Genomic DNA, 26,198 nt, shown 5'->3' on the forward strand with positions numbered 1-26,198 from the left:
GAAGCCGGCAAGCAACACAACCTTTCTGTATTTAACTGGCGACCAACTCAGTATATCGAAACGCCAACACATAAATATATTTACACTTGCATGACGGAAACAGGTTACGTGTCATAGCACGAAAAACCTTTTTTAGGGCAGCGGAAATGTGTGTCATCACATAACGGCGCGTTTTGCTGGGAATGTTTTGGTTAGCAAGTTCTTACGAGCGGCAAAATAACAGTAAATTTCCATTACGTCATAGCGATAAAAGACAGGTTTTATGTGAAACAAACGAGGTAAAAATATGCAATACGATAAATTCCAAATTATTACTTATGACGCTACAAACTAACCGATTGGGAGTCCAGATATAAGAATGAAATAAGAATACCTTCACCGTCGAAATAAAGCACAGTTCAGAAAAAGCCTTAACAGGAGGGCGACGGTCCTGGTATGATTGAATGTCGCGAGTTCTAATCTTCGCAAAAGTTAGTGATTCGTTTCTCTAACTTTTGCGTAGGCAAAACGTTTGGAATGATCTCAACAAAACCGCAAATTCCGAATGGCCATGAAAAAATATTATTACATCATAGACGAGGAATACGAGAAGTTATCGCAAACCACCCTTTAACTACAACGAAGGCACAACAAGTAAAATTTGTGATATTGAATAGCAAATGCTTTCGAATTCATTAAGTTGTGAAAAACTGCGGCAATTACACTGGTCAACAGCAAATTTTAAACGAGGAGGTATAGATTAATTCGTAACGTGTTTTTGGCGCTGGTCTGAAAATCAGTTTTTTTTCTACACATTTTAATTTGTTCAATATATTACTGTACTATTAATATATGCACATTGCGTACTGTGACATATTCCAACTTTGATGTGATTAACGCACCATTCTACCTTCTTTGACTGACATCTCTGAGAAAACTGTATGGAAAAGATACTTTATCAACATTTTTTTGTAATTAAAAGGTTAATTTCCAGATGTAAAACAGCCGCCAAGCTGAGTTTAAGTGTTGTTTCAAGAAGCACTCAGCGTCTACAACAGAAAATAATCAAAAGGAGTAAATGTTCGGCAATACCAGATTTTAATCAGTAATATTGTTAGCCTACCTATCGTTTGAAATTTTGTATGACCAAAGAAGCAATGAAGTATCACTTCAGATATCAATAAGTTAGACAATTGTAGTTATAGGCCATTATATTTAGCAAGGAGACCTGTACAACATAATGCCCCAATGCGTGTTTCACTTCCTCCTCATAGAAGTCTTGAATTCACCCTGATAAAGTTGAAGATGTTGGTAAATTGAGTAACTAATAACAAAACAAAAGTTTAAAACCAATTATGTTACCCAACAGATCTGAACAGTCTTCCTAGAGATGTTTCTCTTTCAAAAGAAAAGTCAGAACTGTTTGTTGTACCGTATTAGGAATAAGACATTATGGAATTGGACCTACAGTAGACAGACATATTTGCTACAACAGCCGTGCTACCAAATGCATTACTTTAGAAGAGACTATAAGCCTATAGAAAACCGTAAGTGGCTGATATCACAAACGTTACGCCCCTTAAAACATTTTCGTGCTCCAAGAATATGAAAGTGCAGTTCTATATTTAACATGTCTCTACAGAAAGATGTCACTACTAAGCTAAGCAAAAAAAAAGAAATCTTGATGGGCCAAAATATTAGTAAAATTCCAAATCATGCGCATTGTAAAAAAGGTGGAATTATGTGTTTGGCTGGCTTTAGTGACTGTGTGCTAACTGTTTACAAAATAAAAAAAATATTTTTTTCCGGTAGGTGTTGATGACCCACTTAGGTTTACATGTTAATGGGTTATTTATGTCCCATAAAATGCATTTTCTACGCTCTTACTTGAACTTCTTTCCAGAGAACCTTGCGGTTCAGTTAATGACGAATAAAAACGACATTTTAAAGTATGAAATCGCGTCACCAAGGATTTTTGAAGGGGGTAATAATTTAAAATACCTTACAGAAGTTCTATGGTGATGACCTGAGTTATGTGTACAAAAAAGTTTATATGTCAAAACATTTTTGAGGGCCATGTATCATAGCTTTTCCATGCGTTTTTTTCAAAAAATCAAAATTTGACGATATCGTAAAAACTTAATGTGCTAGAGAAAAACTAAAGGTATATTCTAAATCAGTGCGAAAAATACATCTAAGATGAAATACTTAAATTCTTGTTTAGAAAAAAAGTGAAAATTTGTTGACCTAGGGCTACGTAACTGTAGAACGTATATGTGTATTGTATAATTTTTTAATTTCTTGTTATATCGCAACAGACCACCCGTGAAGTCGTCGCGGACCGCAGTTTAAGAAACCCTGCCTTAGGACATCGTGTTGGAGTAGACCGCTCTTTTTGTCGGGTTCGGTTAAGGTGCAAGTTTCGACCAAAAATGAAATATTATACCGGTACTATCGCTTGACAGGCTAATTAAATCCTGTAAAAAAACGATTTAGGTTCGGGGGAAAAAAAATGGTTTATGAAGATAGGATTCGGTTTCACTCCATCCTTTGTTTGTTGTTGATTTCGGTTCCACTCTAAAAATCCCGTAAAACCACGTGTCGTTAGGATAACCAACTGTTTGCAAGCAAGCCATTGCGGGCGCTAGAAAAGTTAACTTGCCAAGATATGCCTCGTTAAATCGTCCAACATTTAGGGACCGAGGCCACGACATTAATGGCTCAGAAGGTACAATTAGCTGTTCTTAGAGGGGACCCAACAAACGACTATTAGCTTATGTTTTCTTATCGCGTTGTTGCTCGCGATTTTTCTTGTTTTTTCTTTGGCGTTTAATGTCATTCACCCTGACGAAAAGGCGATTTGAATAGGTTGCCTAAACGTTGGATAACAATGCAATTCCTAGAAGAGATTTTTGTAAATACACCATTTAATTGTTGCTAACCAGAATAAGCATCTATTTTCTAAGCTTAAAAACAGCATTAAGGCAACCACAAGACGCGGACATAATAGACCTAATAACATGAGGTAACTTTTTTCGCTGGCAACATATTCAAGGTATTTGTCAATGATTTTTTTTGACGTTTAACTCACAACCTGGAACGTCTTCATCGGGACTATATCTTAGTGTACTGATGATAGGGCTAAATACGCTATTTACATTCCGTTTAAGGTAAATTCCTTTAAACAAAATCAGTAGGAAAAATATAAAGACGATTGGCAACTTTGCTACTCCATAGTGCCATGTAGGCTATTAAAAACTTCCTTACCACGTTCCGAAAGTTTTCTTTCTATGTGAATAAATAAATATGCCTGATCAAAAAATTTGTATAAGTCCAATTAAGATGTGCCACTACGAACTACGATTTTGTATTATCTCCCTGCTAAAAAAGGAGAGTAGTCTATTGTAAATTTTACGAAAATAGAATCAAGTTAAACAATGCCCTGTTGACACTTTTGATAAATGATGCCAAAAACTTTTATTACTCATGAAAATATATCAGTATATGAACAATGTGGTTTTAGGTAAAGCCTGTAACAAGACTTCTTAACTCGTTTACGCCCGTGTATTGCCATATCTCTAAGAAAACCGAAGATCCCAAGCATAAATGAGTAAAAGCGATATTTCCAGAGCTAGGCCTATATCTAAAATAGAAAAAGTGAAACTTCTACATGCTCCGTCGACTAGCAACGAAATGGAAGCTAGTCAATATTTTCACGGCAGCATAAAGCTCAGCAACAAAATGATAACACATGCCTATCTTAGAAAACAAAAACTGTGTGGAACTTTTCAATATTTTTTTACTTTGGGCTTAATTGCCTTAATCTGATAGGTTTTGTTTTTCTTCTGACGCTTCTTAAACTGTGGTCCGCGACGACTTCACAGCATCACATGTGGTCTGTGGCGATGTAACAAGAAATTAAAAAATCACACAATACACATATACGGTGTAAAGTACGTACCCTTTCAAAAAAGAATTGCCGCAGTTATTCATAACCTAATGATTTCGAAAGCATTTGCTACCCAAAATCATAGGGCTACCATATTTTCAGCACCCAAAAAGAGGATATTTTTTGCCTGCAAGTAAAACGAAAGTAGAATGTTTACGTTTGAGAAAAACGTGCCATATCTACAAGTAATGCATTCAGCTTCGAAATTACGTACTTTTCTGAAACAAAGATACTTCTGGCGTAGCTCATCAGTAAACAGAGTTTTTCTCTACGGCATTATAATTTATAACTTATTTTGCTTTATGGTTGTCTAATTTAAAGAATAATAAAGAAAAATGAAAGCATCTGTTGAGAACCACCTATGCTATAGACCAGTGGTTCTTAACCTTTTTCAGCCGCGCCCCCTTTGGTAATTTTCGTATGCCTTGCGCCTCCCCCCTACGAAAAGCAGATCGGCATTTTCAATGAAATATCACTGAGACGACTTGAAAATAGTGAAGTTTGTTGCCGGTCGCGCGCAGCGCGAAAAAAATCGAGTTAAATTGGCGCTATACTGTAAATTCAGGAGGCTTTTCGCATTGGGCACACAACAAATTGCTAGTGCACTGGCTGATATTGACAAACATGTTGTGAGGGCATTTACTTAACAGTTGTAAGGCTGTGATGTCGAGCGCAAATAAAAATGTCAAGCGCAAAAATTAAACATTGTGTTATCGTGTTTAAAATAATGTGACGACACACAATACAACGACAATATTGCAAAAACATTATCGATTCGCGCAAAAAAGTTTCATCCCCCTGTTGCTATAGACTGTTATCATCTATAAAAAATATGAATAAAAAATAGTTCGAACGGTGGATGACTTTCATCGTTTATCTTAAGTTAGCAAAATTGTAATTAAATAAGACCGTTATACCTTCGATGGTATAAGAACATGCAAATGGAAAGTACGGTAAAAAAAACAATTGCTGATCTAGCGAGATTTTGCAAAGTTAGTTTTCTAAACACCGATTTTCACTGAGTCAGGCCTCGCCGGCTTTACGTACATTCGTTGGATGAGAATAACATATGTTTTAAGCGCCCGTTTTGTAAACATTGCCTACATTTTCGCCATGACGTGACATGTACTTTGTTGCCATTTGTATGAAGCCAGCCCTATGTTGCAATCGCAATTTTGGGACGTAGAAATTGTATATTCGCGTCAGACAAAAGTGTAGAAAAGGGTTCAGGGAAACGCCTTTGTCGCGTGTACGCCTACGTATCTTAAACTTCTTTAAAAGCTTGATCGTTATATGATTTGAAATCATTATTATTAATATTATTATGAAGATCATTATTGAATAAAGTCTTGTCTGTTAACCAGGAACCAAAAGACGAGTGGTCGTTTGTTAGAAACAGAGACAATGAACAATTCTATTTGAAGAAGTCTCTACCTTGTAGGTGAGGTCGATTTCATCGAGATAAGGCATTAATGAGTACGGTACTCATAATTAACCAACTCTTCAGACTGGTAGGGAAATTTGTTGGAAAACCTGTTTTAAACAAGCAATTCAGCATGTTTCATGGCTACACTATTGTTTTGGAAATAAATACAACGACTCGCCCAAAAGTCTTGTTAAAAGTACAAGCAACTACTTCGAAATGCGAAAAAAGAGGAAATTTGGACATGTTTGAGCGTCCTCGGAGGACCATTCAGTTTCTTGAGAAAGAGGACAAATCCTCCTAAAAGGGGACATATGGTAGGCCTAACGAAGCAGAAAGAAGCAATCGCATCCGTCCCATTGATGTTGTCAGTTTTGTCAATAAATTCGGTTTGCTTTGCATTACGGACCGCGAAAAAAAACAGATTCATATAGTGGTCTGTGGAAGTTTGGGAAACTGAGAAGAAGCCTCTCTTACAAGCGGAAAGCGGTCTTAAGTACACAAATCCCTGTGCTGACAGCACAGAGATAATGCAAGCCAGTAACTACTTTGCACTTTGGAGCGAGTAGGCAATAAATCTGTTGCATAAGCAAATACATCACAAAAGTTACTGTAAACACAATCTCTTAGTCGGTAAATTATAGTCGTGCGCTCTACAAAACCCTGCCCTAAGGGGCAGACGCGTAGCTAGGGGGGTGTGGTGGGTTACATACGTCCCCGGGCGCCAAAATAAGGCTTACTATAATTTGTATAACGTTGCCTTTTCTTTAAATTAAATTGTTTTATTAAAATTTGAATGTTTTTCCTATAAAGTAAGTTTATTATGTTAATGTAATAGAAAATGAGAAGGGGGCGCCAATTTTATAGTTTGCCCCCGGGTGAAAAATACCCCGGCTCTGCCAAGGGGAGTTATACTATGCTCGAATTTGGCACCGTTTACAAAATATTTTATTCAATAACGATGAATATGTAAAGGATAACTTTTGTAGGCTGTGCATAAGCTGACCTAATGTGCGGTAAGATTCGAACTTGCGACATCCGGTCATACCAGGACCGTCGCCCTCGCCCTAAGGGTGCTAGTTGCGAAACAACCATAGCAGCATTGCCCTGTGCATCCTGTTCTTACATAAAACATTAATCGAAGGACATCAACAGCATGTATTTTAGCAACTGAAATATACATATACACAATGTGTATTCTGTGATCAAGACCTTCTGGAGCCGTACTGGCCAACGATAACGGAGTGAACTTATTGCTTTACTAGCCTGGCCTTCCTTGCAATACAATCCTGATCAGGCTGACTGATTTCGGTAAGCCTCTCCGCAGTTTATCGTTGACCAACGACTCAACAACACGTCTCGTCATGACGCAAACAGTTGTTTGGCGTTCTACCGCTTTTGCTGTGGAAGATAAAGTAGAAAACCAATTGAATCAATGATCACCTGTTCAGTTGCCGACCAGATTAGCCAGACCGGACCAGCAAGGAAAAAGAAAACGAGGTGAAATATTTACCACCCTACGATGGGGCGAACACGCTATAATAACATGCACAACCAGACATGCGCCGCTTTTTACAAAAAACAATCAATTATTCAAATACTTTATGGCCCTTTTAAAGATTTTACTAGAACTTTCGCTCTAACCGTTCTTCTTTGATAACGCGTACCACTGGGCATCAGTCCAGCATATGCTCAAAAAGCCGATCTTAAAAACAAACAAGAGTAACTTCACCTTTACTCCCTTTGCCGCTTGTTAAATGTAAAATTGTTTATGGTTCGACCTCAATACATGCATTTCCTTAATGTTTGTCGAAGTTTTTGTAAACAAACGTATAATTATCACGTTGCTAGCATTTTCGTTTTCGAAAAAAGTTGAAGGGTCTGTTTTCCCCTTAGGCCTACTCTTTAATAACCAACAATTTTAGGTCTAGCGGAACTTATATTTACACAATTATTAAAGAATAAAAACCGATTTAGAAACAACAATGGCCAAACTGAAGCTGAGCCGCAACGTTTAAATTTCTACCAACAAAAACTCACCGCATTTCAAGAAAAAAAAAACTTAGTAACCCTGCATTTTTTAACCACACGTCTTTTAATTTGGGGATAGACAGCTTATAGCGGTACATAATCAAATAGGACATTTTTCGCAGTGAAAAAGCGTGTTACTCGCAGCTGAATAATTCATAAGAGAAGCCAGTACACATTTCATTTAAGTGCAAAAACAAATAATAATACAAACTGTCATAAATAAACCTATAGAACTACGCAGGCGCGTTTACCGCATTTTCGTCCATATCTTGAGGAGCTATTCGTACTTACGAGAATATATAACACAACGTATAGGGCTTTCTACATACAAGAAAACATTTTACTGTAATTTGCAAAACAATAAAAATATTTTTGCATACATTTGAAATTATAATTACTAATAAAGTTGAACAAGGTTAATCAATGATTCAATACATTTGAAAGCATATAGGCCACATAAGGAAATCTACGAAGTTGCCCCACATAATAAATTACTTTATAAACTAAACCTAAAAAGTTATGCAAATACTATACCACAATTATGAGTATGTTTAGTCGGGGCTAAGTCGGACTTCACAGAGTCATTTTATTTCAGTAGATTCATATGTGCAAAAAAGTACCAAATTTACAAGGTAAGATTGTAATTGTAAAGGTGGCATATCATATGTTTAAATATTTTTCAACCACGTATTGTTGGTGGATAAGTTATATACACCCTGTTTGGTTACGTGCCAAAAGATTATAAAAACGCATATAACGGCGCTGATTTTATCTTAGCTGAAAATTGACAAGAAGCGCTCGAGCAGAAAGTATGTTTCACTTACTACTTTGTAATATAATTTTAAAGCATTATACCTCTAAAAAACAGTTTGCGATGTTATTTTCTTTCTTAATAATAAAGAAACACGATGAATAAATAATGTAAACAAAAAACTGTGGTTGTTTTAGTACTCCAACAAAGTTTTATTAAGTAAAATAGCACCTACGTCTTTGCCTTAAGTGCCTTTTTAAAGCGAAAAAAACAGAATAAAATCAATATATATCAATTTTTAGCTAAAATATCCATGAAAACAGTAAAATTATAGAAAAAATTAAAATATAGCTTTATACGTTGTGTATTTACTTACGGGAAAAAAATGACTAAAATAGTTACGTAGTTACGTTTATGTGCGAAACAATTTTCACTTCTTATGTCTAAATATTGCAACAGTTTTACGAAAGATCAATGTTTCGAGTGTTTGGAATGAATAAAGAAGCTATTCCGCCAATGAGAAGAACCACACAAACAGTTAATAAAGGGATAGTACAGTTGGTATCAACAAACAATCCGAATACCATATTTCCAAGAATAGATGCTATCCGTGAAATCGCTGAAACAGAAATAACATTTTATATCAAATCTAGTTAACATAGGTGATACAGAATGGCCGTTATAGTATAGCCGCCATTTTTCGTCCCAATCAAACGACTCCGTCGTAAGCAGTGGTGAGCAGTATCGCTAGGCTAGCCATGCCGGGTGTACAGCAATTTTTCACACCAATAGGAAGCAAGTAGCTCGAAAGCTCGCCAAATTGATCGGAAATTTTCAAACTTTACAGAAACAAACCTAACATAACGAGCAACGAGACTTCAAAAAGTTATATACTTTATTAAATTTCAATTTTAAACAGTTGACTCGTAGGTTTTACCCTATGTGAGTCACTTCCTGCACGCTCGGTTTCCGAGGTCAATTTAGACCGATTTTTATTATTTTATTATTATTTAGTTAAATCTTATTGCAATCCAACATGTTAAAAATGAATTAGATATTTAAAGCAAGATTAAAGACCTAATTTAAACTGCCGTGTAGTTTGTTACTCGTAAAATAAGAGCGCCACCAAACCTTTCACCATTCTGTTTGTTATACGACTACGAGTAACATATGGCTGGAATATTTCAAATTTACCATTTTGTTTGACTCGAATTTAAAATAGAAGCAACTACAACAAGTCTGACAATAATACCTGTCAAAAATCCATTAGCAGATGCACGAACAGATGTGTCATACATTTCAGGTGTAATAACATCCAATCCATTCCAAACCATTGTTGAAACAGCGTTGAACAAAGCATTCATTATGAGAACCTATAAAAAACAAAAATGGACTTATAAAGGGTTATTTCTGGGTGGTCCAAGGTTGACTGCATCGCGGGCCACAATGTTTATTACATATTCTTCGCGGGCCACATAAAGTAGGCTACATGCGTACCAGGAGCGGATCGACGTTTATCGTTTCGTCGGGACACGAAATGTTTAAAGATGGCGTCATAAAATAACATCGAAAGACATATAAGCTCCAGAAACTTGCTGCTATCGTCGTACTTGTGCGTAGATAAATTCGAATGTTATGAGACTGGGGAAAATTGTGTGTGCGAAGCGCGAAAAATTTGCGTATTTGACAAAACTTTTAAATTTAGAAGACTGCGTTTTAAAAGGGTAGAATGTTCGCATAGGAGAGATGTTGCGTACTACAGAATCGCTAAATTACAAAGACGTTATCAATTCGCGCAAAAAGGTTTTATTAACCAGATCAATTTGGCTGAATTGCATCTTGGAAAGGGTCAGGGCGTTTAGCCTAAAGTCACAGGGAAAACCTGTAAAACAATACTTTCTAGCATCGCGATATATTTTTTCGTACATTTGCTTTAAAATGCAAATATAACTTATAAGTTGGCAAAACAGCCATTTTAGAAGGAAAGTTTCATATACGACGCAATGTGGCTTCTCGCAAACCGGTCAAACACATTACAAAAATTAGGCGTTCTTGCCACCCCTGGATCCGAATTTGGTGAGCTGTAGGAAACTGGTTATTTCATGGTATAACCGGAAAAGAGTAATCATAACCAAACAATTTCAGTATGCTTGCTGTTCGTTAGTCACTTAGATTTATTTGAATAAACCCTCAAAGGTACGCATTGCAATAATTCAAGTATTTCGCGGGCCACATAATCCACATAATGGGCCTGGGTTTGGACCACACTGGCCTATATAATAGCTAAAAAGCGAAAGGAATCATGTAGTATACTTTTCCTAACAAATTTTGTGGTATTTTTGTACACCAGAGGTTCTCAAACTGTGCGTCGCGACACACGTCAAACTGTTCGTCGCGACACACTGGCGTCACACAATGATCTCGGAATACAAGCCCAACTACAGTAATAAAATGCTTCTAGATAATATTATTCTCTAAACAGACTTCGACAACTAGATACTTGTAGTTGGGTACACTATGCATTATCTAGATACTTGTAGTTTGCTAATTCAATGAATTAGAGTAGTGTTTCTCCACCTTTTTAACCAAGGGGAAGTATAACAGTGAAGCTTTGGCAACTCAATTAACATTATTTAAACACGTGGTCTTAGGCTATGCTAATAGAGAATAATTTTGTGGTAACTATCACTACATAAAAAAGCGACTTTGAACAATCACAATTAGACAACCTTTTAAGAGAATCTGCGATAGTTACAAATCATCGGGTATTAGCGCAGACAGCGAGGAACAGTAGCCTGTAATATTTTGTAGAAAAAAGAAAAGACTTTACTTGGCGATGTCATTGTCGAATATACCCTTGCTAATCAGCCAATCTGAAAGAATAACAAACGGCGAAAGAGAAAAAATATCCGAATTTTTGGTCAGGAGCAACCAAATCTTTAAGTCTAACAGCAGTGACCACACTTTATTACCAACTGGGAAAGAGTGAAGGTGGTTTTGTCAGTGAAATCAATGTCCTACTCACATACTGTTAAATACATCGCAGAAATGTTTTTGGATATGCTTTTTGGGAGATTGAGAAAGATCAGGTGCTCTTGGTTCTCAGGGACAATGGTGCAAATATCAACAAAGGCATAAAAACTGGTGATGTTCCAGATTTGACTTTTGCACTCGCAGTCTGCAACTAGTTATTAATGATGGCTTGCAATCACAAAGAGTTGTCAGAGATGTGCTAGCAAAACTCAAGCGAATTGCTTCTTATTTCAACCATTCAGTTTTGGCAAAACAATGCCTACATGCAATACAAAATTAACTCCCTTAATTATTCAAGCTGTTCCAACCAGGTGGAATTCCATTTTGCACATATAAAAAAGAATGTTGGAACAAAAAGAGCACTTACTGTGTACAATAGTGATTTTTTTTGTTTGTCCCAGTGTTGAAATTTTATTTGTCCCAGTGTTTATGAAAGGAAACTTGTTGCAAACTTGGTTGAGGCTTTACGACCAATTGAGGTAATCACCCTAGAAATTTCAGAAGCAGAATCATCTGTCTCATCAATACTGCCCAGCATTGCTGTGTTGAACGCTCTTCCTCAAGGTGGACCAGAAATTCAAGGCATACAGACATTTAGAAATGTTATGTTAGAAAGACAGGAAGGTGTCAAAACTGTGGTTGTGGCAGGTTTCCTTGATCCCCGATTTAAAAATCCTCCCTTTTCATGAGAGCAGATACTGGGTAAAGACTTCACTTCAAGAAGAGATTGTTTTCAAGGAAACAACAACAACATCAACTAATAACACTTGACCAAAAATAACACTGTTGTCCAAAGACATAGCAGGATGTTCTACAGATGATCTTTACTTGGATGACCTAAATACAAGTGTGTTGAAAACCTTTCACTGTGGAACATATTAAAAAACCATTACATAAAAAAAAAATGTAGAACACTCAAATGGTGGAAAACACACATAGGAAAATATGGAATACTTTCACAATTAGCAAGCAAGAAGATTTCTACATGCACCACAATCTTCAGTTCCCAGCGAACAGGTATTCAGCACAGTAGGAAATATATACGAGAAGAAAAGGAGTCGGCTAACTGGAGAAAATGAAGAAAAAATATGTTTCCTGTATTACCATTTGTCTTTAATTGATCACCCTTATAAAATAAAAAATGATATTAGACCTCAGCTGATTAACCACAGTCTAGTTTACACTGTTAGTATCACCTAATGCAGTGTTGTTTACTTAAATAAGTGTGATGTATGTTACAAATTTAATTATACAAGTAATAAATCGGTTATCCGTATCGGTAGGCAAAAATACAAAATATCGGCATCAGTCCAAAAAAGTGATATGGTTACTGCCATTAAATGACCAAACTTTTTTCAAGATCCTAGCTCAAGGTTTTGAAAAAAAGGGAATAAATTTGTTTTACAGGAAAGAATCGTATTTTCAAAACGTAAGCAAATAGTGTTACAAAATAGGATTACCTGCATATGATTAGACACCATCCAGAAAAAAAGAACGGTTACTGCACTCAGAAAAAACGCAGCAACTGAAAAAATAAAACAGATTACCTGCACCCTGAGTTTAATTAAATACAACTATCATGCACATTTTAAATACAACTATGATAAGGCAAACTGGCACCACGAAACAGGTAACTTGGCAATAAAATAACATTTTTTAGGGATTGATTTACGTCAAAATTCTAGCTGTAAAAAAAGTGACCTAAATATATTTTAAGAAGATAATAGCTTTTCTTTTTAGCAAATAATACACAGCAACCCTCAGGTTTGAAACCACTGTTCTTAAAATGATACTTTACTTACCAAGAATTGTTTTTCCTCCAATTGTATCCATTACAAATATAGTAAAAATATTAGCTGGCAACTGGGCAGCCGAACCTATCAGTACATCAATATAAACTTGACTGGCATGGGATTTATTGACTGGGTTAGAAGAATTATGAGCAAGGGGTTGGGAACAAATTGATCCAGATACTTGCTCTGCCCTTTCCAAAATAGTTGGAAGCCACATGCTCATGCCATATCCACTAAATAAAATAAGATTTTTTTAAGGATTTTAAAAAATTATTGACTTTTTTTCTCAGAAGTCTATGGGTAATACAGTCGTATTTAATTCAACCTGACCAGTGATAATAACCAGAGAAACTTAGTGCAAAGAATACAACTGGGCGAAGTGTCACAATCACGAAGTCAAGGTATAATGGACAAAGGGAAGAAGAACAGTACAATTCCCATATAATGGACCAGCCTGTTTCAGCAAAGTCGTCTGTTATATGCAATATGCAATACAAAATTACATTTTTTTCCCTCTAGGTGGACTGAAGAATCAGTTTGTTGTATACGGTGAACCAGGTCAGTTATGTAAGTTCTTCTGTACATATCAACAGTTAAATCGCTATTCTTGAAGCTGTCAGAAGGCTTTTTACTTAGCTCCTTATTGCAGCTTTCTTGACTTTATATCTCTCCTTTAACAAACACACTCTTATATTTTAGGATATTGCACAATCTGAGATATTTATAATAGATCGATGAACTACCCAATGAAAATTCACCTAAATTATGAGGAGACAACTGGGATTATTACAAGAACATAAAGTTTGAAACTAGTCCAACAGCCACAGAAGCCTACGCTTTTATTACTTCACAGTTAGTAAGCCTACTCATAAATCTAACATCTTGCTTACACATAGATTAAGTAAATATTATTGAATCAAAAATGACCGAGTCTCCGTATATGGAAATTTTTCAGCTGAAGGGACAGAAATGTGGTAGAAATGAAATCAAATTGTTGTTGCACACAAAGTAACTATAGGCAAAGCAAATTCTATACACCAGTGGTCGTTGACCTCTTTGCCGCAACCCCCTTTCCAATTTTCGCAAAACCTACAGAACCCCTCCAATTTTGGTGTGTTACATGTATAGTAACACAGATTACAATCATATGTGGTTTAATTAACATCACATATAAGAATGGTTCAAAATTTATCAACAATGTTTTGATTTATGCCATAAGCATGCACAAGTAGTTAAGTCAAAGTTACAGTTTAAGTTTGTTTAAACAGTTTTATCCAAATAAGAAAAATACATTGTGTGCAAACGATGTAACAATGGAGAATTGACCTTCCATATACTCGTAATATAACTCAAAACAAACCAAAAAGTTAATTCACTTTAATTTTCGTATTAACTAGTGAAAAAAAAAGTTTTAGTATGTTTTTTATTATCTCATTTTTCTTTGAATTGTTCAAGTGGAGTAAAAAAAAAACAGAAAAGTTTTATAGAGTGTCATAAAAAAACTATTTGGTGGTGAAATGGCTACTGATCCTATTTATTTTAGCCAAGGCAATTAGACTTGATTTGAAAAACAAGAGAATGGTGACTGCAAACAGAACTGGTTCACTGAAGCAAACGCCATTAAAGCAAATGTTACACTGAAAAAATGTTGGACAAGTATATGTTGAATGCTTATTCCTTGACAGTTTTTGTTTAGCAAATAGCACACGGCAAACACCTCAGATCATTATAGGCGATTTCTACACGAAGACTTAACTTTAGAAAATAACAATATTTTGATAATAAAAAAAAAATAACTAGTAATTCCTGGTGCAATAATTCAAAACAAAATTTTAAAACACAATCCATACCCAAATGCTATTGCAAAGTAAATCACAATCATGAGAAAAGTAGTCATTTTCATTGCAGTGCCACTGCAAACCACACTAACTTGATGTTTCATTGATTTTCCAAGTGAAACAAAAAACCTCCGGACATGTTTGCATATTCTCCTTGGTGAAAAACTCGAGCAAGAACAGTGTATTTGATGTCTGGGATTAACATAAAACACTCTAATTAGAAGACCACCTAAAGTAGTTAAATAAATAATAATGTAAAAAAATTTACACATATAAATTTATTTTATGTTCAGTGATTCTTATTTTAAAAATAATAACTGTAACAAATATTAAATCGAAGGTTATTGTTAAAAAAATACTTTAAAACGTAACTGGCGAACGTACAATTGAATAGGGGGTCGCATCACAGACTGTTGATGATAGTTTCTATTGATTAAGGAACTATTGCATTCCATTCCTGTTGTAATATTGGAATACTGCACAGATAAACATCATAAAAATAGATGATATGGACAGTTTAAATTTAACTTCTAAATCACTTATATTTTTATAAAAAAAATTGAAATACTGTAAATTCTACAACTAAACAATGCTATCTATATTAAATTACTATTTTTATCTTTAATCTAATAAATATAAATATTTCTCTTACTGGAAATGGAAATCTGTTATAATTGTTTATCAAATAAATTTTTTTGAGGACTTTAAGTGCATGGAAGGTTTTGCCCTTTTGCATTAAAAACTTTGGACTTTCAGGCATAAGAATGAAAATAAAGGATGATGACAGACTTGGTAGTGCACAAACAATAATGAAGAGACGCCATGCATCACCAAAGGGAGAAACAATTTGTATATTTCGTTCTTCAGGCAATATAGCCCAGGCCAGGCCTGAAACAGGAAAAATGAACTATTTGTAAAACAAAAAATTGAGAAAGAAAAAAACATTATAAACTAGAAATTTAGCAGTAGATTGGTAGAAGAAGCAAGAACAAGGACCAGTCTAAATTGTGGTAATTGTTAACCGTCTAGTGTTTTATTTTATTAAACACTGCTCCTAGTGGAGTGCTTTGCTTTGAGCAGAAACACGTCTCCTTTGTGTTACTATGTAAGTTTCATATTTCATTTGCTACTTAGTTGTTGTAACCATGATTGTGTTTATTGACCTTTAGTCGACATCAACTTCCAGTAAAGATATTTGGTTTAGTGAATCAGTCGTATTTATGACATCACCATTACCCGTGCTTATAATCAAAGTCCAGAGCAAAAATCAGTCTAAAGCAGTGATTCTTAACCTTTTTTCAGCCGCGCCCCCCTTTGGTAATTTTCTCATGCCTTGCGCCCCCCCTATGAAAATATTTCAACATTTTGCAATTAAATATCTTTAAGAAAACAGGAAAATAGTGCAGGGTGTTGTTGGTCGTGCGAAGCACGAAAAATTTTGAGTTTTATTTGGTCGAATTGGCTACTGCAACCGAAGAGGCATTTCGCATTGGGCACACAACAAATTGCGCGAGCTCGACACATATCGAGCTGATTTTGACGAACGTATTGCAAGGACATTTACTCCACATTTGTAAGAGTTGTATGATGTCGAGTGCAAAAAATGTCAAGCGCAAATATTAAACATTGCATTATCGTGTTTCAAAAGATGTAACGACACACAATACAACGGCAATATTGCAAAAACAATATAGTTTCGCGCAAAAAAAGTTTGACTCCCCCTGTTGCTATAGCCTGTTATCATATATAAAATATGGATGAAAAATAGTCCGAAAGGGCGATAGCTTTTATCATCTATCTATAAGTTAATTTAATAGGGCGGTGATACCGTGGATTTTGGCAAAAAACAAAGTTTGTATGTAGGAATTATGCCTAACCCAAACGAAACCATTAAAATCACTGCAAAAAGTTAAAATATTGAAGTCGAGCTCTCGCCCCCCTTAGAATTGCTTGGCGCCCCCCCCGGTTAAGAACCGCTGGTCCAAAGGCCTTATATAAATAGCAACAGTGGTCATTTGACTACCGAAAACTTGTTTTGTGACATTGAATAAAACTCTTTGTAACAACATTTATAAATACACAATTAAATTTTCGGTAACAACATCTTTTCCCTTGAACGATTTAGTTAAAAATGAAATAATAATAATATTAAAGCATACATAAAAATACTGATATAAAACATTTTCTTATTTTATAATAATATCACTCTGGTTTTAAACATAATTAACACTAGGTTAAATAATTTAATAAAAATATATTAGGATTCAGTATTATGGATTTGTTATTTTAGGTTCAAAACCTAAAGTTCTAGATCCCCTGGGATTCTACTTCCAACATCCATAAGTAGGTACAAACCGTACAATACATTTATTTCTTTGGGATAAAAAGTTGTTATGACGCAAATTATTCTTAAACCATAAATTTAGTTATTGTTGCACGCTTATGGCTTAAAATGACCATTCTAGCCAAGTTTTTATACAATTTGTTAAGAAATGTGAATATTTTGTCAAATTTTACCAGCAGTTAGCAGATTGCCTGCCATCCAAAAAGTGGCAAGGGCACTTATCATTGCCCCACGTTTGTCTTTTGGCTGAAATTCACTGAAATATGTGAAGCAAACAGGAAGGGATCCACCGGCACTGTAAGCAAAAAAAATAAAATTATATTGGTTATAAAGGATTATTTTTTAAAGTTTCATAGTTCCATTTCAAACATGACAATATTATGGACACACACTTAAAACATAGATTGTTTTGTTCATAATAAAATAAGTAGTCATTTTTATGGGTTTGTGTACAATATACTAATTATGAAGGGTCAACTGAGTTTTTATAAGCTGAAAATGGAGCGGTGAGCCCAAAAAAGTTTGAAAACAACCTAATTTTGTTCTTCAAATTAGCATGTTGTTGGTCATTTGTATGAAACAACAAAACATCATTATATAAGGTTTCAATTTTGTTTGAGTTAATAGTTAATTTTGTCGTGTAATAGTCTCTTTTCAAAGTGATATTTATATTGCTTTTCACCTTGGTTTACCTTTCCAAAAGTAAATAGGGTGCATGTAATTTAACACAACATTTTAAGCAACACAACAAAAAAGGTTAAAGAGAACTGGCCTAGACATAGGAAGTTTTTATTATGTGGCTTATCCCTATTTATACAGTTTTATGTTGAAGCATATGACAGGAAATATGCCAGGTCAGGCTGACTATATACAGGACTATGTACGTAAAAGTCTACTGAATAATTTGAAAACAGTCATAAAAAGTAGTTATACAGGCCTTTGTGTTTGATGTTGCATTTGGCACAAGTGTAATTCGCTTAACAGACAAGTGGTGATTAACACTCGGCTAGCTTGCGACCGCTTTAACATAAAAATTAGTCTTTTTATTAGACCTATGTGACTCTATTTGTTGATTTTGACAAATGATGTTAAACAAGAAAGTGAAATATGCATTATTTTAAAAATCGACAATGATCAGCACATAAAAAACATGGCAAAAAGTCATCCACATTTAATAATCTGGTAAACAATGGCCAGCCTTATTAGACTTATATCCCCACACAAAAGGGAGGTAAAATCATTGGTGAAAAACAATTAAGTAGGACAAAAATTAGCAGACAGTATGATGACATTTTTGGCTTTGGTAGAACCAAGGATTTTTTTAACTATGGTAGACCAAGGGATTGGTAGACCTTTCTATGACTGACAAGTACAAATTTCAATTCAATATCAACCTGTAACAGTAATGTAAAGGCTAACAGTTTTGGATAAAATATATATTTAGTATTAGCAGAAAACATGCTAAATATTAACAAGACATATTCTGTTATAACAGGCAACACAGACACAATTAGGAATGTTTATATAAGTTGGAAAACATATCATATAAAACAAGCAGTGCTGCATAAGGTGGAACTTTACACATTTAGTAGTGATGAACTCAAATAAATATGCAAGAATTTTAAATCTGATAGCAATTTACATTAAATTGTACTTTAAGAACTTACCCAATTCCACTAAAAAATCGCAGTATAAGTATAACCCAATATGACTTTGCAAATGCTGATGCCACGCCAAAACAACCATTTATTGCAAGAGAAAAAATAATAATTTTGCGACGTCCCCATGAGTCAGCCAAGCTGCCCCAGACGTATCCCCCAACCATCATGCCTGTATAAAATTTTTGTTTATTTTATGTATATGTAAGTATTTTTAATAAATTTGTTTTTAAATTTCTGATTTCGTTGGATTTCAAATCAGGGCAAAATGCATGAATTAATTTAGTACAGATTAGGACTGCTATTACCATTGGACAAATAACAATACTATCACTTGGCAACTGTATCAGATCAGGTATATTGTCGGACATTCCTACTGCATGTAATGTGCCAATGTTACTTGACAATTACGACCAGACCTAAACTTCAGAATATTGGCCCAAAGTTAACAAAGCATGTGTAACATAGCGGGAAGCTTTTTCAACCACTTTACTATCTTTATTAATAAATTAAAAGTAAATTTGTTATATAATTTCTATGGTAACAAAATATTTGAAACACTTCATATGTTTTAACTGTAAACATAGCCAGATGCATTTGCAACTAGGACAACACCTCAATTGTTACTGGCAGTATGGCAGAAAGCTGGCGACTATGTTGGCCGTAGAATCAGACAAAAAAACGAAGAAATTGGCAAAAAAAATGTTTGTTTTTTTTAAATTAAAATTTTTTTTTACTTTTTTTAAAATATCGATTTTCCGAGAAGAACTTTCTCGTTTTACACATATTCAACAAAATATGTTTTCAAGGCCATGCTTCTCCACCTAAGGCTTAAACTAAACGCAAAAAAATTTTGCACTTTGCGCGAACTCCTGCCTCCTTTCGCTATGGTCGTGTCTCTCAAGAATATATATTTTCCAAAAAGTACGATCCATACTATGGTATGTTGCAGTTCACTGTGTGACTCTAATTTCAAAAAACAATTTCTAATAACTTGGATTATAAATATCGTTCAACAAAAAAAATTGTCTCAATTTTAAGAATTTTTTTCTCAATTTTCGATCTGATTTTGAACTACATGTGTGCACATAAGTTCACGCCAAAACAGCTTATCTATAGGCGAACGCATCATTTAAGTTTAGGGTGCGATAAAAAAACCGAAGAATTTAGCCCAAAAATGCAGGCTGGCAAGATTCTACCAGCCTGGTTACTGGTATATAAATTATATATATATAATTATATATTAAATATAACAAATGTTTTACGATGTAGAAAAAGCTGGTTTTCACAGTTCACACAACCTTTATGTGACCCATAGGTGAGATCAATGCACATGCATGTAGTTATAGTGTTTTACGCAAAAGTCAGTTACAAACAACACAACAATTTGTTGAAGATCACTAAATGAGTCTGGCTGGAGGTTTTATTGAAAATCAGTGATTCCCATTTAAGGCTGTTGTAAGTCAGGTGAGAAATATCTTACCTAAATATCTTAATCTTACTTACCTAATCTTACTTACTAAATATCTTACCTAAAAATAACATAATAGTAAGCCACATCAATTGAGGGGATGTCAATTGCAGAGAATCATGAATAGAAGATATTGTAAAAGAAATGCACATTATTTCAATGGCATCACTTGCATTCGCCCAACCACACTACAAAATAGTTTATGTTTAAGTATATCATAAAACAAATTTAAATTTTTCCTGCACAGTAATAAAAATAAATTAAGGAAACAAACCTTAACAATATTTGTAAGTTGTAACCATGGTCTGTTTAAATACAATAAAGCTTGGTGTTCTGAATCATATAAAACAATTTCAATAAAATTAAAAATCAATCTTACAAAAAACATAATATAAGGTAAAACTAACTAATAGAATTATCTACACTTACTTGAAGTAATAACAAATAATGCCACCTTCCAAAACCAATAGATGAAAATACCTCATCATATGTAGCTTCATGATGATCTTAAAAATAAATATGTTAAAGCTAAATATTAACTTTGCCATTTACCTCAAAATGTAAACACTCTGAAAAGACAAATAAACGAGTGGAAAAAATTGTAGATCTATCATAAACCAATTACAGATCCTACAAATGTTTCATGTTTTCAGAGTATAGATATTTATTCAGTTGGCCTAATCAGTAATGTAGTGCATGCAAGGCAAAACTTAAATCTTCCATACTGGCTAGTAGCTCTGCTAAAGAGGCAACATATTTTTAATGCTTTTGGATTTTAATATTTGCTCTATTGGTAAACTTCTTGATACATGTTACGTCACAGCTGATTTAAAGGTGTTTTTAGGTCCTTCGCTAGTCTGGCCATGTTATGGATGCAGTTCATTTAGGTTTCGTTTGACAGTTTCTTATTTATGCTTATCGTTATGTGTGGCAAATAAAACTTACCTAATAACTTTTACACCCAGGTCAACAAAAAATATTTTAATCAATACCTTAATCGCGATTTAAAAAATAACTTAATCAGGATTTTGGTGCAGAGAAGCAGAATAATTTTATTTAAGGTACAAGAAAAAAATAGGCAAAACATTACAAACCACATTTGCCAGGTTAATTTTTTCCCAGTGCAATTTAAAATCCCCCAATGTCGTCTGACCCGCTATCATAAGACAGTAACTTTTTTTAGACTTTCAGGGGCTAAGGTATTGAGGACCATCAAAATACAGCAAAATTAAAAGATAAAGGAATATAATAGGTTAATTTTTTGTGTCTTTGGCCCATTACAGATAAAATGTTCCTTTGATTTGCATTTGGATACTCGTTTACATGTCTACTGTTGATTTACAGATATTTGGTTGGTGGGTTGCCGCATTTTTTTTACCTCTGTAAGTGTGCTCCAAGTGAAGAAAGCTTGCATAGCACTGACTTAGATTCTCTCCAAAATGCTTTATCTGTTAAACTATATTTTAAGCAAAATACAAAAACTTGTTTAAAAAATTCCATTGCATCAAGCAATGTGCGAACCTTTGTTGCGCTCAATGAGCCATGTCTCCTACTGAATTAAAACTTTTGTTGATTAAGACTTTGTGATGTTATCTTTAGATATGCATCCAAAAAAAAATCCTGGATCGGCCTGGCCAAAAAAAAAATCCTGGATCAGCCAGATTTTTAGCGGCATGGCCATTGCTTTTAAAGCAAATATTATCATCTTTCCTTTAGGAAATTGGGTGAAGCAATCTCACCTGACCAAAATGACTCCAAATAGTAAAAAGCTGGTTAAAGATCTTCAAACTCATTTATCTTTTTTCAAGTAACAACATTTACTGTGATTTAAGGACGGATCTAGGGGTGCTGCAAATTTTTATAATGTACATACATTTTTGTGCTTTGCGCAATAATGCAACCTTTCAAAAAAAGAGTTGCCAATGAAAATTGTTTGTTTAAGAAAGAATGGATAGAACAGTATGCTTTTTCTTCCCACAGTCAGCTCAACTCCAGTTTGCCTTATATGTAGTCAAAAGGTTGCCTTGATGAAAAGCAGTAATCTGCAACACATGTGAAAAGACATATAAACAAGGAACCAACAGAGAAAGAAAAAAAGAAATCTGTTTAAATCACAGTATGAGAAATGAACTACGATTCTTGCCAATACCACGATAGCCCAAGAAAAATCGGCTGAATGCTCACTAAAATTAGGTTGGATTTTAGGGAAAAAAACAAGCCCAATATTTATGCAGAAATTGTTAAAAAGTGCATGCTACAGACTGTTGACACATTCTGAGATAGTCAATAAAATAAAGCAGATTCCGTTGTCTGATAATTTTTTGTCTAACATTTCTCAACTTATGGTATTTGTAAGATATTATGATGAGACTAAGAATGAGTACATGCAGGAGTTGTTGGACGTGACTGCTCTTGAAAGAAGAACACAGGAAGAAGATATCTATGAAGTCTTGAAAATCATAATAGAACATTGAAATGAAGTCAATTATTTTGCAAACCACAGATGGAGCTCCAACTATGGTTGGACAAGGAAAAGGACTTGTTGGACGATTGCTGAAAGATAATCCCGATTTGATCACTTACCGTTGTATTATCCACCAAACAGTACTGTGTGCCAGCCTGGGAGATATATATAGCGAAGTCATGGAGACTGTTATGAAGGTAGTAAACTTTCTTAGATCACTGTTCGCACTACAACATCGTCTTCTCCAAAATTTTCTTTCTTTTTTCTTTTGGTTTATTTAGGGAAGAGTTAGCAGGTTTTCTGCTTTTCGAAAATTAGCATTGGAAATTCTCAATATGTTTGGGTCTACACACAGCTGCAAGTTATGGTTTTCAAGGCCCTCTATTTTGTTTTTTACAAACAAAAATATTTTCTTTACAGTTAGTTCTCCGTATTTTATCCCTTTTAAAGTTATCTTGGCATTAGAATCAAGAATGCTATGCTAACCAAGCAGAGAAATCATTTACTGACTAAGTGTCACTGGGGACAAACTCTTTTAGAATGATACCAGCTATTCTTCTGCGGTCAATTTCTTTCGAAAATTTTCACCATGCAAATGTAGTAATTACAGAGTTGGCCTTCAGGTAAATTTGCACTCGCCATGAGTGGCTACCTATCGGCATTCCCTAGGACGAAATCAAACTTGTCAGCTGCTAATTTCCATCCTACCAATTTATTGTTTCAATGATTTAACCTAGGTCTTACTATTTTGGTGTGTATATATTTTTCTAAAAAGTCAAACCATTTACAAGCATGGATGGAAAAATAAAATGCAATTATATGCTTAACACAAACTAACATTTTTTTATCTGACCCCTCACATAAAGCTCACATAAAGCTCACAAGTAGGGATGTTCAAAGTAGAATCCCAAGGTATTCTAGAATAATAGGTTTCAAATCTAGAATAACGAATCCAGAATAGCGAATCCTAGTATATTTTTATTAAATTATTTAACCTTAATTTTGTTTGGGGAAGGGATTAATCTTAATCTACCCCACAGGGCCCACAATCACAGCAATAAATCGCCCAAACAATTTGCTAACATACATTATTTTGAAAATAAAAAAATCTCCCATATGTTTAACATTCTTAACAAGTGTCATTTGAAGCAGTTTTGTAAACTGTATTATGTCAACTGTCGAAGTTGTTGTCAAAACTTCTTTAGCAATTCGGTCCTATTTTTTAAAGCATTGTTGGGTCTTAGTGCTTTTTTGACTAATATCTGTTATGCAGTCAAAAGATGTACTGCAAAGAATACAAAGTTATTATTGACATAACGAATTCTTGACAATTACGTTGTGCATAACTCCATAACTTCGCTGAATATTGGCCTAAAGTTGAACTTAAGTAACCCTATCGCGCATTTTGTGGACGGTCAGCACTTGCAACTTAACGCATTGCCAACTCCACACCAGACATTACACGTTAGTCGCTCGCCCAATAACGCTTGATTGACATCTTATTATTAGACGAACGTTATCGCGAGACGCGGTAATTAGTCGCCCGAAAAAACGCTGACACTGCACTACATCGTTACATTTAAAGCAAGCGCCATAAATTGGTCGCCGCAGCGACATGCCAACTTACCACACACGTATCTACAATTAGGCGCAACAATCGGCGGTAAAACTTTAAATTATATCGGTTCCAATTACCCGAAATAAACGGCAGAATTGGATTCGAATCCCATCTGGATTCGAATCCAAGGAGTCGATATTCTACTTTGAACATCCCTACTCACAAGCAAACGAGTTGACAAAAAAAATGATGATTTGAATGATTAATCAATAGTTAAAAACACGACTTACAGATTAATAGTAATTACAAACCTTCAAAACAAAGCAATAAAGGTTTATTTTTTGTCCGTGACAGTTCGAATCATAGTGCTGCCGTAAAACCATAAAATATCCAAAAAAAAGTATATTATCAGCGATTAAACAAAATGATTAGCCTTCAGGCTGCATAGCAAATGTGTGTTTGACAATGGACAACGCTAAGTCAACCCTTCTTCCCTTTTTTTCTCGCTAAAAACGTTGTTAGGTGCAGCTACCTCGTTGTTCATTGTCTGCGCTAAAATCTGATATTGGTGGAACAACCGCATGTTGAAACTGAAGCAGATTCTCTTTGAAGGTGGTCTAACTGTGAATGTTGTGTGCGTTGCAAAGCCAACATGTTATATGCAATGATGGCAAAATTACTCTCTACAAGCATATCCTACAACCACGTTTTCAGTGTGGAATTAATGGAAGTTATTTTCCCTTAACCACAGCTTGTATTTAGCAAACTTGGCACACAGCTCTGTGAAAATGTTGCGCTAATCCTGGCATTCAACAGCTCTATAACACTATAATCTGTATTGGACAAATTATCCCAAATAGCTGTGATCATGGTACAAATGTTATACCTCCTACTTCACTACCTAAGCATTCACATACTTTCCCACCTAAAATACACAGTCATTCCAAATTGGTGAAGCCTTATCCTGGTTTGGGCAAATGGAATTTGTGTTGTGTACCATTTTCATGCTATTTCTGTTAAATACATGTCTTTAGTTGAAAAAGCAACCAAAATTAATACCTACATGCCCTATCTAGCTTTAGAAAGGATTCTATGATCGGAATCTATTTACCCATAACTGTTAAGGAGTCTGAAATTGTTAACCAAAATAAAAAAGTTGATTCTATACCAATACACATTTTTAGATAAATCGCTCGATGAAAATCCAAAATTTCCAAACAAATATGTGCCCTAATAAAAATGTACCCTTTGACCCATTACTCAACAGTGTATAGGCGCTGAAATATTACCTGTATCCCTTTCTGAGTGAGTGTTTTCAATAACAAGCATGTATTCTTCTTCATCGCCAGAATAATCAATTGCATTACCATTAACTATTTCAAAAGATATATTACTGCCCTCTGAATCGTCAGATTGCATTGTTAAAATCTCTGTCAAATAACCAAGATATGTTTATAGAAATGAGAAAAGCATAGATATAGGAAACCAAACAGCAAAATATCAATGTTGTGTGACATATAGGGTTACAAGAGGAAAGGTTTTGAACAGCAGAAATAACCAAAGGAAAAGGGACGCTGGTCTAGAATCCTACCCCAACGCAAAACGCACATTGTTTGGGTTAGCGTTTTGGGTGGCGCTTTTTCACTTATGTACGTGAAAAGTTATGCAAAAAACAAAACAAAATAATACCGCATACCACAATGCATATTGTTTGGGTAGGGTGCGGGTTAGCGTTTGGGTGAGGGTGGGTCAAGTTATTATTAATAATAAACATAATATTACTTGACCCACCCTCACCCAAACGCTAACCCGCACCCTAACCCAAACAATATGTGTTGTGGTATGCGGCATTTGAAGAAAGTTTTTTTTTCTATTAATTTTTACGTACAATAGTGAAAGAGCGCCT

The 26,198-nt window shown here is 34.7% G+C and overlaps 1 protein-coding gene across 1 annotated transcript; it reads right to left on the reverse strand.

Moving 5' to 3' along the window:
* Positions 1-7,461: 7,461 nt before the first annotated feature.
* LOC146136210 (synaptic vesicle glycoprotein 2C-like) lies at positions 7,462-25,717 on the reverse strand. Its single transcript, XM_083395085.1, has 12 exons — positions 25,582-25,717; positions 20,700-20,776; positions 20,332-20,458; positions 18,809-18,971; positions 17,315-17,436; positions 15,450-15,685; positions 15,182-15,273; positions 14,810-14,989; positions 12,969-13,192; positions 12,627-12,691; positions 9,386-9,506; positions 7,462-8,752 (listed from the first exon to the last, which is right to left on the reverse strand). Exons 1-12 carry the CDS (start codon positions 25,709-25,711, stop codon positions 8,595-8,597), a joined length of 1,695 nt encoding a protein of 564 aa, XP_083251211.1. The 5' UTR covers positions 25,712-25,717; the 3' UTR covers positions 7,462-8,594.
* Between the last annotated feature and the right edge of the window lie 481 nt (positions 25,718-26,198).

Source organism: Ascidiella aspersa, chromosome 8 (assembly GCF_963924565.1).
Source record: "Ascidiella aspersa chromosome 8, kaAscAspe10.2, whole genome shotgun sequence".
Taxonomy (NCBI): domain Eukaryota; kingdom Metazoa; phylum Chordata; class Ascidiacea; order Phlebobranchia; family Ascidiidae; genus Ascidiella; species Ascidiella aspersa.